Source organism: Sander vitreus, chromosome 23 (assembly GCF_031162955.1).
Source record: "Sander vitreus isolate 19-12246 chromosome 23, sanVit1, whole genome shotgun sequence".
NCBI classification, from domain to species: Eukaryota; Metazoa; Chordata; class Actinopteri; order Perciformes; family Percidae; genus Sander; species Sander vitreus.
The window spans coordinates 17,638,400-17,651,356 of NC_135877.1; the positions used below are offsets into that span (position 1 = coordinate 17,638,400).

At 38.3% G+C, this 12,957-nt stretch overlaps 1 protein-coding gene across 1 annotated transcript in view; it reads right to left on the reverse strand.

Annotated features, from left to right (window-relative positions):
* acss3 (acyl-CoA synthetase short chain family member 3) overlaps positions 1-11,853 on the reverse strand; it is a 49,570-nt gene extending 37,717 nt beyond the window's left edge. The window contains exons 1-8 of the mRNA XM_078242537.1: positions 11,352-11,853; positions 9,592-9,736; positions 8,751-8,939; positions 7,250-7,384; positions 5,498-5,638; positions 4,705-4,785; positions 2,765-2,860; positions 994-1,145 (exon numbers count right to left, since the gene is read on the reverse strand). Of these exons, the coding sequence (XP_078098663.1) occupies positions 994-1,145; positions 2,765-2,860; positions 4,705-4,785; positions 5,498-5,638; positions 7,250-7,384; positions 8,751-8,939; positions 9,592-9,736; positions 11,352-11,677 (1,265 nt within the window). The 5' untranslated portion in view covers positions 11,678-11,853. The remainder of the gene's footprint in view (positions 1-993; positions 1,146-2,764; positions 2,861-4,704; positions 4,786-5,497; positions 5,639-7,249; positions 7,385-8,750; positions 8,940-9,591; positions 9,737-11,351) is intronic.
* Between the last annotated feature and the right edge of the window lie 1,104 nt (positions 11,854-12,957).

Below are 12,957 nucleotides of genomic sequence, written 5' to 3' on the forward strand. Positions count from 1 at the left end.
TCCATCCTGCAGTCTATTACAGTGTTGGAAAAATAGTGAGCAATGGCCTTTTAATAGCCCATGGTAAAATCTCCAAATTTGCTTCGCGTTATTTAGCAAATTACAATCCCATAATATCAGTAAATATTCACCTTTGAGATACTGCAACCAACAAATGTTTAACATTTTTGCTTTAAAGTGCTGACATTATGCTTTTTACCTTTCCTTTATTGTATTATATATCTTTTTTGTGCACGTTAAATGCCCTTTTCCCATCTGGTGGTTGTTTTTGTCATTCAACAGCTATTTACTAGTGAAATAAGTTATTGTTATAGTGATTACATTATTATTAAACATTTAATTTTGAATATATGGCCTTAGCAATAAACAAGCCATTCTTTAATGTCGCCAACTGTTTAGTACCCTTCTTTTTTATAACTTTCTTAAAAAGTATCAGTTCAGGCACCGTTAAGGCACCGGTACCGTTTTAAAAGTACCGCTTTAGCACCGGTATCCAAACCAAACAATACCCAACCCTAATATTGACTCTAGATTCAAATGTGTGACTAGATTAAATATATAATAAACAAATAAAAATCTTAAAATCAAGTTCATAAAGTCATTTTCTTTGCATTCATCTGATTCCCAATCAAGATACACTGGTAAGAAGTGCTTTCCATTGTTAATATGTACTTAAAAACAGTTCAGAAATGCAAAATAATAGAATTTTAATCATATGATAAAACATGCGATAAATCGCGATTAACTACAGAAATTCAAAGATTAATTGCGATTAAGAAAATGTAATCGTTTGACAGCCCTAATTCCATTATTATCAACCATCATCTGTTGATTTACTAATATATTGATCAACCATCAATTACGGAATAATCTCCATGGTAAAACATAAGCTGTACTCTGCCCTAGTGCTTAATGTACTAGAAATACTGCACTCTCAACAGTTTGTTTAGTCTTGGTAGAAAATGTCTTGTTGTGTGAAGGGCTGCTGTCTACCTGGACAGGGGGTATTTTTTCCCAATTGCAGCATGGGGGTCCTGCTGGCGAATGGCTCTGATGGCGGTGGGTGCTGTGAACAAGGAGGTGGCACCGTGTTCAGATAGGACACGGAAAAACGCCCCAGGGTCTGGAGTCCCCACAGGTTTACCCTGTAAAACAAACAGTATAGCAACAGCTGGTTAGTTCACAAACTGTAACATGAATGCAGGCTCAATGCAGGCATGTAAATCATATGGCAGACGGCCGACAGAGCAGATACATAGATTATTGTGGAAGCTCAAAAACCTCCCAGCAGTATTTCTAAAATGTTCCACAGAGTAAATGTTCACTTCAACTGGGAACTACAAACCATGAATATTCATAGAGCAGCTGTTTAAACTGGAGCGGCTTCTGCCTTCCAGACAGATGGACCCAGAAATCCATGGATTTAGTATTGTTTGTCAGGAAGAAAAGACAGACAAAAGAAGCCCGCAGGCAAATGCTTCCAACAGCAATTCTCACTGTGTTTCTGGTCAACTTGTCTGTACCTACGGTGAGAAGACTACTGCAGATTAATGAGAGTGGTAAACAGCAGGAATGAGTTCTGGGTGTAATTTTTGTTCTGAATAAGTATTTGTGCCTGTGTATTGATTAGAGGGAAAAGAAAAGGTTGGCAGCATCATGCCTGAAGAGAGACGGGCTGTTAGCCCAAGAGCCATGTGAGACAAACCAGCATCGCTGGAGTCAAACATTGATTTAAGGAAGGCAGATCGATTAATTGCCCAGCAGTTCTGCTTCCTAAAGGTGAGAGAAAGTCAGTAATGTATGTAATGAGTGTCCCTCAACAGATAAACATCCCTCTTAGGCCTGGTCTACAGATTTTGTGACATGCTAATAACCCTCCACATAATAAATACCTTGCATTGAGATTGTACTCCACTAGCCAATGGATAGTGGACTCACAAAGCAAAGCCAAATTACCTGTAATAATCGGGTATCAATTGGCTGTCCAAAACACACATTGATGCTGAAAATATTTCATTAAAGTTTGTTTATTCCTTTTCCATTCATCTTTATAGAAGGTTCCCTCGACAAAAAGCCAATGGGATGTTTACACTGGATTTTTTAAATTATTGCAGAAAATAAGCTCTGTGGCAAACAAAAGTTTGATATTTGCATGTTTTGTTCAGCAAGATAATCTTAAATCTCTTTAATAATCTAAACACCACTTTTATGATTTTTGAAGCGTAAATACAATCGCCAGGAGTAAAAAGCTAACGTTAGGCTATAAACAAACTACACCACGTCACCAACGTTCAATTTCATTATGATAACCAACTTTGAAATACTGCTTTTGCACCACCTCTAAAGACTGTCTTCAATACAGTTGCTTTTGAATGATTATACTCTTTCACCAGATTTATTCTGCAACCTGACGTGTATTTTGTATAAAGAATTTGTGTAAAAAAAAAAAAAAAAAAAAAGGAGTGAAAGACTAAAATAGAGATCTGCAATCTGTCTCTTGACAGTGGACTGTAGCAGCCACAGTTAAACATGGCAACAGGGTAAAACAGAGTCCCAGTCCACATAAACCTTTGTTAACCAAATATGGATGTATTCAGCTTGCAGAGCCAACAAAGGCAGCTACTAAGCGGATATTAGAACCTGACTTGTACAGCTTTGTAAGTTGTACAACTCAGGTTTTATTTCACATTTTTTGGTATTTCTCGTTGTTTGCAATACTCCTGTTGTTAGTTTAAGATATTAAACCTTGTCTACAGCGACATACCTCATAGAGAATAGTGCTGTTACCATGGAGCAGAGGACCATAGCAAATGTATGAATGGCCGACCACCCAGCCCAGGTCTGACGCTGCCCACCAAACCTGCAACAGGTCAAAAAAAAAAATGAAATGTGTACAGATACTCTGGTTTCATTTTGTCAAACAACAAAGTGCATTGAGTGTTGCTTGGAGAGAATGGAGAGAATTCTATGAACACTCTTTCAATTCTTTTTGTGCCTTCAAATGCTAAAAATATAATACTTGCAGTAATTGATGGCACTTTAAATCTCAATCTAATATCCAATGATACAAATGATGTAAATGAAAGAAAAAAAACATAAGTAAAATTAGTACTTCAGTTACCATAAATATTGTTTATCGGTGTTTTTTTGCCCCCAACGGCACTAGGATTAGGCGCTGGTTATGGTTATGGTTAGGGTTAGGTTAAAACGCAACGTCCAGGATGGCCGCTGCGAGGGGCATGGGCACAAGAGGACCACTAGTGTGAATAAAACTCTTAAAAATCTCCTCAAAAAAGCCGGGTTCGGTTATACAAAGAAGCTGTTTAAAAGACGGCCAGATATTAAAAACAGGTTAAAAAGAACCACTGGACAGGACGGACAGCGGGAGATTAAAACTTTAAATAAAAGGTCACCTCCACAACTACCCCGGTCTCTCTCCTAGAGACATTACAAAATAAATAATTAAAATACATTAGCTAGAGAGAGTTATGTAAATAAATAGCCCAGTGTCACAATACAAAATAAATAAAGACATTATTTATCCTCAAATTAAAATGAAAACATTTAAAGGGTCTAAAATATTGTCTGAATTACTTGCCCTTGAGGTTAAAAAATATATACACATACCATTAAAAATTAGTACTAAGTGCTGTGTTTAAAAGTGCTTTAAGAAGTAAAAAGTGCCACACAATAACCATAAATAATTTAAAATACATCATAGAATAAAACCAAACTGTTAGTAAAATGCATAAAACCAATGGCATGTATATCATCATGTCAAAATCTTGAGGCAAGTAATTCAATTTGCAATAATAATAATAATAATAATAAATATTAGCAATGAAGACAATCAAATTATTAAAATATAGATAAGGCAGAATAAAAGTTATAAAAGCACAACCAAGGCATCTTTAAAATATAAAAAAAAAAACATCAAAACATTAACATATTAGGTAGGACCCCCTCTGCAGGTAGAAATTGAACCCCCCAAAAAAGAAAAGAATAATAAAATCTGAGAAGCATGCTATAAAAGACGTAAATATTACAGCAAATAGTTATTATTAATCATAAATATGTATTAAAACAATAAAAAAAGGTCATTTAAAATAGAAAACAAAGGAAAAACAAGGAAAAGAAAAGAAAGCATGCAGGGGGGTTAAAAGGTTGGGTATGATGCACTGCAGAGGAGGTCCAGATAAAACCTAAGGAGAGAGGAGACCAGAGCAGTGGGAGGAATTATTTCTAAAAAAATACCCTGTAAAACTTAGATTAAAAAGAGAAGTGGATCCATTTTAGTATTTTTCATTTAGGCCCGTAGGGTCTATGGTTTTTAAAAGATGGCTCCACTTCCACTCCGCCACCCGACGCTGAGCCGTGTTCCAGGCTCTGCTGCTCTCCAAGACCATGCTCTGAACATTTTGAGAACCGTGGAGTTTAAAATGTGCAAATAAAACAGTTGTGCCATCGCCCTTATTTAAAATATACTGGTGTTGCTTGATTGGTTAGGGTTAGGGTTAGGTGCCCTGGGGGCAGCGGTCGCAGCGCTGCCTGGAAGGAGCAGTTAGGGGCAAAAAACACCATCGAGCATAAATATTACATGGTGATCGAATCTTCTTTCAAGTACAGAACAATCTCTATGCTGACTGCATGCTCTTTGTTCTCAAACACAGCTCTAACGCAGAACAAGTTGATTTATTGCCTTACATCTCCAGGACTGAGTCCATAAATATTTGACATGGTCCATTTCAGCATCACAGCATAGCCTGCAGTGTCTCGCACAACACCCTGGGGGACAAGATAAGAAAAACATCAGACTAGTGACAGGTATTGCGCTAGGCAAAGAGGCGGACGAATATTAATCTAAACACAGCCGCTCAGCCATGCTGTAGTGAAGGGGATGGTATTTTGTTTTCAAATGACTGCTTCTCAAACTGACTCAAATTTCCGGCTTTTATGAGTTAATGGTGCTGTATAAATATTTTTGATATCTTCAAGTCCTCATGTCTCAAATTATAGAGATTTTCTCAAACGTATGGTCTCTCTACAGCAATAACCGGGATAGTCACAGTAACTCACGTAGAAAAAAAGCTAGCAATAATGACACTATTAAGCTCAGGAACTAGCCAGCAGGTAGACATTTTATATCATCTGTTGGTCAAAGACAAAATGATGCTATTTGAAAGGAGCTGAGGGGGGGTTTCTATTTGAAACTGCCTGCAGGCAATTCCTTCTGCATGAGCTCCAGCTCCTGTTGTGGAAATGCTCCGTCTTATTTAGTGTCACGGTGATGGTGTTTGGATTGGGCCTGGATTGTTTTGCAGAGTCAAAGAGCAGATGAGTCACACAAAAGCTTTATACAGAACTGAGAGCATTTAGACAAACAGGGCCAACCGTATATCCAATACTTGTTTTACGTGAGAGTGTACATTTACATGACATCTATAAACTAATAATCAGGTAAGGTTTTCCCCCTGCTGCTGATCAGTAATGTCAGTACCTTTGGTGTTCCAGTGGTCCCGGATGTATAGAGGACGTAGAGAGGATGGTTGGAGGGAACAGAAACACAGTCGTGCGGCCGAGCTGTGGCCATCTCTTCCTCCCAGTCTAGACCCAACTCCGGACTCATTGGTACTTTTTCCTAAAAAACAAAGAAAAATTAGAAAAATACTAAATTTCATACTTAAAAAATCTGCTATAAACTGTTTTAAGTAAAGACTGTGCTGCTCTATAGCGTCAAATGACCATAATTAATATCTGGGTGATCATAAAGTATGACTTATTGATCAATTACATTGACTCAGGTGGTTGGATTTGTGTTATCAAAACTTTTTTTGGTGGTGGTGGGGGGTTGGGGAAAAAGACACAAAAACGCACTACTACTTGCAAGTGAATGGGGGATATACATTTTCACTTCAAGTCAAATAAATATAGATCTTACATAGACTTTTATGTTTAAACTCTGTTCTAACTCCCATCAGTTGTAATCTCTTGTAGTCACCAACAGGGGTAATTTCAGGTCATAGATTAACGCCCCTTACTTATCCAGCTTCTTCTCATTTCAAATCTCTTTGATACTTTAATTTCATTAACATTTAAATCATCCCAGGAGGCTAAACGAAAGGTTCCGAATGAGAATGAGCTCAAGACTAAGACATCATTGAATATCACACAGACTCTCGAGGCAGAGGACAGACAGCCCATTAGATCATCCAGCTGTCTGAAATACATCCTTTTTAATATACTCACTTTACTCAAAGCCAAGCAACAGTAAAACGTGGCTGATCCAACAAGGCTTTCATGCTGTAAGCCGTGTTCACAGAACCACAACGTCTTGCTCACTGAATGCAGTAATTAATGAAGCAGCTGCAATCACCTTTAAAGTGGTGCTTATTTTGATTTCAAGGGGATGAGTTTTCACTGAATTTCCTGTGAAAACTATTGACAACTATGATAATGGACCCATGTACACCACGTATATCTTTTCCGAAGAAATGCAACAATTAACTCTTAATTCAGCAGATCATTCACTGATAGATAACACTGGAGTTTACAAACCAGATCAAATACATTGTGTACGGTTAATTTAAGAACACAGAGTCTGACAGAGGTACATGGCGTAACTGCCAACAAATTTGAACTGAGACATGGAGGCCAGAAAAACATTTCGTGAAGAATGATTGCAACACTGTGCAATCAATTTCAAGACAAAATTATATATTTCTAGGCCTAAAATTCAATGTTTTTCTTTTATGCTTGTGTGACGGTAAAGCAAATTTCAGCTATCCGTCACCATATTAATGCATAATTGTGTGCTGCACTGTATAATCATTCAGCCCTGCTCAGCCTGCTTCCAAACTGGAACTGTGGCCAGCAGCAACCTCCATTCCTCGGCTGCAAACAAACATACTACACATTTTTTTCCAACTTTCTTTTATCTACTTGAACCAGCGATACATAATTTCATCTTCTGATACGAGTCTAGGCAATAATCCTTTAAAATATTAGGCTTGGAATTTAGTTAAATGATTAAATACTTTCTTATATCTTTAAAAAAAAAAAACTGCAACCACTAGCCTTTAACATGCAACCACTAGCCTTGGGAAAACAGCAGCTTTACAGTGACTAAAGTAATCAGGTTTACATATGGCTGCCATATTTCAGATGCATTTACATTCTGTCACAAAGAAAGCAGGTTTAGAAACGACACCACATTGACATGTTAAGCTTTATGATGCTTTGTGATTCTTACCATGTTAGGCCTGTTGTAGATGAGGACTTTAGAGGGCCTGTAAGAGCTCAGCTCCAATGCCTTCTTCACCAGAGGGATGTACTCCACTCTTCTGCCTGGCTCGATGCCAAATGAAGCTGTAACCAACAGTTTGGGCTGAGAAACACAGAAACCGGGTGACAATTTCATTGCGATAAAATGTCAAGAACATACAGCATTACGTTTCTATAGCTATATTAGAAACAGAATCTAGTGCTCCCATCATACCTAGCTTGAATATTTGTTTTGCTGCATTTTTAACCGGTATTAGCGGTATGAGTCTGTTGCCTATGGCAACCCTCCAGTGTCGCACCAAATTCAGTTCACATAAACCATTTTAACATGTGTGTGATAATGATTCTATATTAAATAGCAGGCTTACAACACCTGAGGTGTTCCTACAGGGTTATATTTCCTGTAACTTTTTAGATTTTAAAGTTTGATGCACATACGCCACAACTTTGAAGGAGATGGCCCCTAAATGGGACATTCAGTTATAAAGATGCTTAAGATCTTTCACTTGCCTCTTGTCTGCTTTACTGCTGAATTGCAAAGGGAAATTAATTTATATAAAGAGTGTCCTTGTCCATATTGTATGTAGATCCTATCACCTATTCAGCTGAAAATAACTGAGTCAACAATTCCTCAATATTAAATGTCTCCTGGTGAGTACCTCAACAATAAGAGTTTAAACACTGGATCAAGTAGCTGGTGGAAATACTTAATAATAATAATAATAATAATAATACTGTATTTCTTCATATGTGCATATAAACACAACAGTGAAAAGAGATCATCCTCTCCACAAACAGTCCCTGTCAAAATGTCAGATTGGTCCAATAATTCTTCCGGTGCCCTGTTAACAAATATCTCAGTGCAGATGGTATTTACGTGTTATTATGGAACCCACACAACTTCTAGGCAAGACTCGTCCTTCAATAGCATTCACACTCTCCTCTTGGCCAGACGTCCATGCTAACGCAAGGTAACGGAGCCCGATTTGTTCAGGTCCTATCCCCTGACCAGTCCGCTATCCTAACCTTAATCGGGCCGCTTCGTAGGGCGGGACTTGCCTAGAAGTTGCGTGGGATCCATAGTAACGCGGATGGTTGCGAGAGAAAAAAGGCAAGCCAAGTGCTTTCCACTGTGAATGATTAATTTTGAGCTTACAAAAACAAAGAAGCCTCAGGCACCTCTAGAGATTTCAGTGATTCAGATATAATGTGCAGGTTTATGGTGCACATTACTAAAAGCGTATGAAAATGTGAATTGGAAAATGATTAGTTGCAGCAATGTTTTTCCCCTGCTTCATATAAGCACATAAAAAGAACCAAGCGTCATCATATGAGCCTGCCATCAGTTTTTAATGAGTGGTCAAGGTACTGAAGAGTGACACTGAATTAATAAAGATCATGTAGTCCTGTTGTCATGGATCATGAAAAGATACATCTCACCCACAAGGTGAATAACAAGATTGTCTAACCTTGGCATGATCAATGCGGACAGAAAGCTCTTTGGAAGCGAAGCCGCCAAAGATAAGGCTGTGGGTGGCACCGATCCGGGCACAGGCCAACATGGTGAACATGGCTTGTGGCACCATAGGCATGTAAATGACTACCAGGTCTCCTTTCTGTACCCCATACTTCGTTAAGACGCCTGCTAACCTGGACACCTAGATCAAAACACAGGGCAGACAATGCAGAGAACTGAATATCAACATGCATTTTGGCTAAGTTTCTCTTTCAAATATCCTTTTTAGACTTTGTTCATGACTACTATAACATACCAACATAAACAAGTGATGGTAAGAGACACACTGTGGATCTGGGTTCGCTCTTTGGATATTGTGCATGGTTTTTGAGTTATTAATGCAAAAAATGTGTGAACTCACTATCTTTTTGTAAATTAAATTAAAATAAATCCAATTAAATTAAGTGTCTTTTTGCTCTGAGGGCAAAGAACGGTGAATATCACACTTTTATTATAGTACCTGTAATTGAGTCTTGTTTGAGCTGAAGCATCTGCCCAAATGTCAATCAAGTTAACAATTTCCCTTTTTTGTCGCGGCCTCGACAGAAAATCTTGGCCAACTGTCTCAGTTGAAGGATAGAAAATATTTTTATCATCATGGTAACACTGACCAAATCTTATTTTAGTGCTCAAAATTCAACTAAAGGTTACTTGCATGTCCCACAATCCATTTTTTAGCACACATCCTGGCTGTCCAGATCAGGCTTTAAAAAAAGTGACTACTCCAGCTCTTTATGCTGTTCAGCTCTGTGACTTCTGACTCTAATAATACTATTTCTAAGAATACTATTTACCTGGTCCTGAAGTTCCCTGAAAGTGATGATCTGTTTAGTTCCAGTCACTGGGCTGTCATAAATGATGGCAGGCTGCTCTCCACGGCTGCTCTCTACATGACGATCCACAGCATTGTAGCACATGTTCAACTTCCCTCCAACAAACCTGACAGAGACAAACACAATCAACCAACAACAATGTTTAAAAATCAGATATGAACAATATATGTTTTCAAACATATGCATATATAAGTCTATAAATATACCACTAAAATACATGTTAGGTGGAAAAGAATATGCCACCGCCTCTAACAACTTATCTCTATATTGTTCTGAAGTGTATATTTTGGTCTGGTAGGGACACAGCTTGATAAAACCACTTCAAGCTTAAACATGTGCAGTTGCTTTTGCCAGCAGTACACAAATCAATGCACTTGAGAAAGCGACAGTTCCAATTCATTCTGGTCGTGTGCATATGGCTAAAGAGCAGCAAGCAGGTTGAGCAGATGGTGTCTGGAATCTGCTCTTTTGGAAGCCAGAGAGACACGTGGCTGTGTCCTTCATTTTAACATAACAGTACCAGATTCAGGCAGCAATGGCTTTTTCTACCACACTAGATGGTATAATTGACAACCCCACCCACCAAATACACAAACAAAAAAAAAATGTTTTCAAGTTCACTTTTATTCTCAATGTGTTGTGCATTTTAAAAAGATTTGCTTGTTAAATTTACCCGCTAAAAACAGAACTTTTTATCCATCTAGTAAACATCATAATTTACTTGGACTTCAAATATAAGCACTTCTCAGTTATTTTAAAGTAATATTTGGTGACATTTGTCTAATGTGTAAAGTTAGCCCCAGTTTATGCCCGACAAGCCTTTTCTGTTGTTAGCTAGGGTTAGCTTTAGCTAGCAATACTTTTCTCAATGGTACAAGACACAAAGGAAGTCGTTTTACCTACGATATTTGAAGACATTTCAAACATACTCTACCCAAATGGAAGAAAGGAATCCTTAATTTTAACCTTAACCCAGCAAAAAGATGAAAGGCCAAACAAAGATGGCAGCCAGTATGCTTATCATACTAATAGTTTGTCTTGTAAGACTCAAATGTAGGCTATACGTTTTGTTTTAATATCATAATCACTTTTTTTAACCATTACTTCATATTTACAATTATGTTTTTCTTACTTCTAATAAAGCAAATGAGAAATGTCACTTCGGCTATATTAACTACAAATTAACAAAAATGTATCAAGGCCTAGCTACATATGTTGTAGGTGGCGGTAATGCAGCTATTAAAACTCAAAAAGAAGAAAAAACTACATGGAATATGTTTTATTCCAGTCTTATTTTTATTTATTTTTTTGCAGAATAACATATATATTTAATTTCAAATGTAATCAAATGAAATTGAAAAATGGGGCTGGGATAATTGAAAGACGTCCCTTTAACTCAAATCGTTGTTGTCATTCATTCTGGTGATGTGATTGTCATAACTAAAGATATCCAAATATCCTACTGGTGAATTGTGATTCAGTGATTTTATTATGAAATTGTTATTTCGAGGTCTAGTTTCATTTTCCTCAAGCTCCCATATTTTCCTGGATTTCAAGGTCCACGGGGAACTGGGAGTCTGACTTTTTAAGGAGATAGGTTGCAGTAAAGCCCAAGTTATTAGCAGTGTTTCCTTTGGATGCAAATTACACTTCTTATATAGAAGTGTTGCACAAAAAAATGTTCATTGCCGTGTTGTTCGCTTGAAACATTAACAACCTACCAGTTTGGAAACACTGGATCCTCAACGTGCAAAGTTTTACTCCACGGCTCAAACCAGTTTATATCCTGTCCCACCTCACCCCAGAAAGCCTCGGGCTTGTCCCTGGCTGTGGCGAAGGCTCGGTTGTACGCCGTGTCGGATGCATAGCTTCTGCTGCACTGGAGGGCGAAATACTTCTCGATGTCTGTAGATGCATGCGCTCCTGCTTGTCTTACGCCACGTTGTTTTGCTGCGGACACAGCCCACAGTGTCTTCCCGAGTGTCCTCTTGCGCTGAACGGACACGCAGCGATTCAGGCGCAGTAGATGTTTTATTTGAAAGTGCATTGCTGCTGTAGTTATTTTAAAAGGTAAACTTTCACGCGTTTCTCCTGCTTCCAAGTGTTTTCCTGCAGGTGAAGGACCTGCTTCTACGATTCAATTCTGAGCGACGTCAACCGGGATCACGTAAAGGGAGGGAATCCTGATCCTTCGAGGAATCCACAATACCCTCAAGGAATTCGCACTATGAACTGGATGTAGTTGATGCAGGAGGAGTTTGGGCCGCAATCAAAACTGTTACATAACACATAAACCGGTCTTAGGTACAAACAGTGTTACAAATCGTACACAATAGTTATACAAAAATATGTGGGAGATGCTTTGAAATAATGTTTACATTTTGTTATTTTGGGGCTGGGGCATAGGCCTGAAATGAAAATCACAGTTTTAGCCCCACAATCACCAAGACATTTCAGGAATGGCTATTTAGCATGTCTTTTATTGTGCAAAACAAGAAGAAATCATTGATATTTACTTGTGAACTGCGTTGAAGCTCATTTCCATCACAAAGCAATTTGTTTGCTATAGCTGCAGCATTAACATTAAACTCAGGGTCCTCAGGGTGGTATCAATAACCCATCTCCTATTAAGAATGCAAAGACCTCTGCTTAAACTGACCAGGGAATGCATGTATAGGGGCTTGTTTGAGGATATTTATGAACATAATTGAGTTTGTTGTATGAAGTCAAATTATAACAAATAAGCTGAGTCACTTGTTCTGGTCTCATCACAACAGCAGCTTGTGCAATCCTGTCACGCCACACGGGCAGCAGCAGCACTGTGTCCTCTCAGATGGTGTTGCGTAGCCTACATCTCTTTCGTCACTGCCATCATCCAAGCTGCTGGTAAATACCCATAATCCATCTGACCCCCTGGAAATATCCCATGCATACAAGTGCCCATGGTTGAGTAACTCATCCATCTGATATTTCAGGTCCTCTGTTTCTATATATACATGCAGAGCAGGGTTTTCCACAGTTCTGGAAGCATGATGCTCTTTCCCAGAAACCCTTTGTATTGCCTTGCAGCTATTACATTTCTCACCAAACGTGGGATTTAAAATGAAATTGGAGCAGCAACTTGGAACTTTTACTGTTCAGCAGTCGCACCCCACTCACTCTGACATCTATCCATTAGTGCATGTAAAAGGACCTGAGCATGTGTGTGTGTATTTCAGGCCTGTGTGTAGTGTGTAATAACAACAGAGTGTAAATTGTTATTTCCCCATTGGGGATCAATAAAGAGTATAAATTAAATGAATTAAATTACAGTGGTTTGCAGTGAAT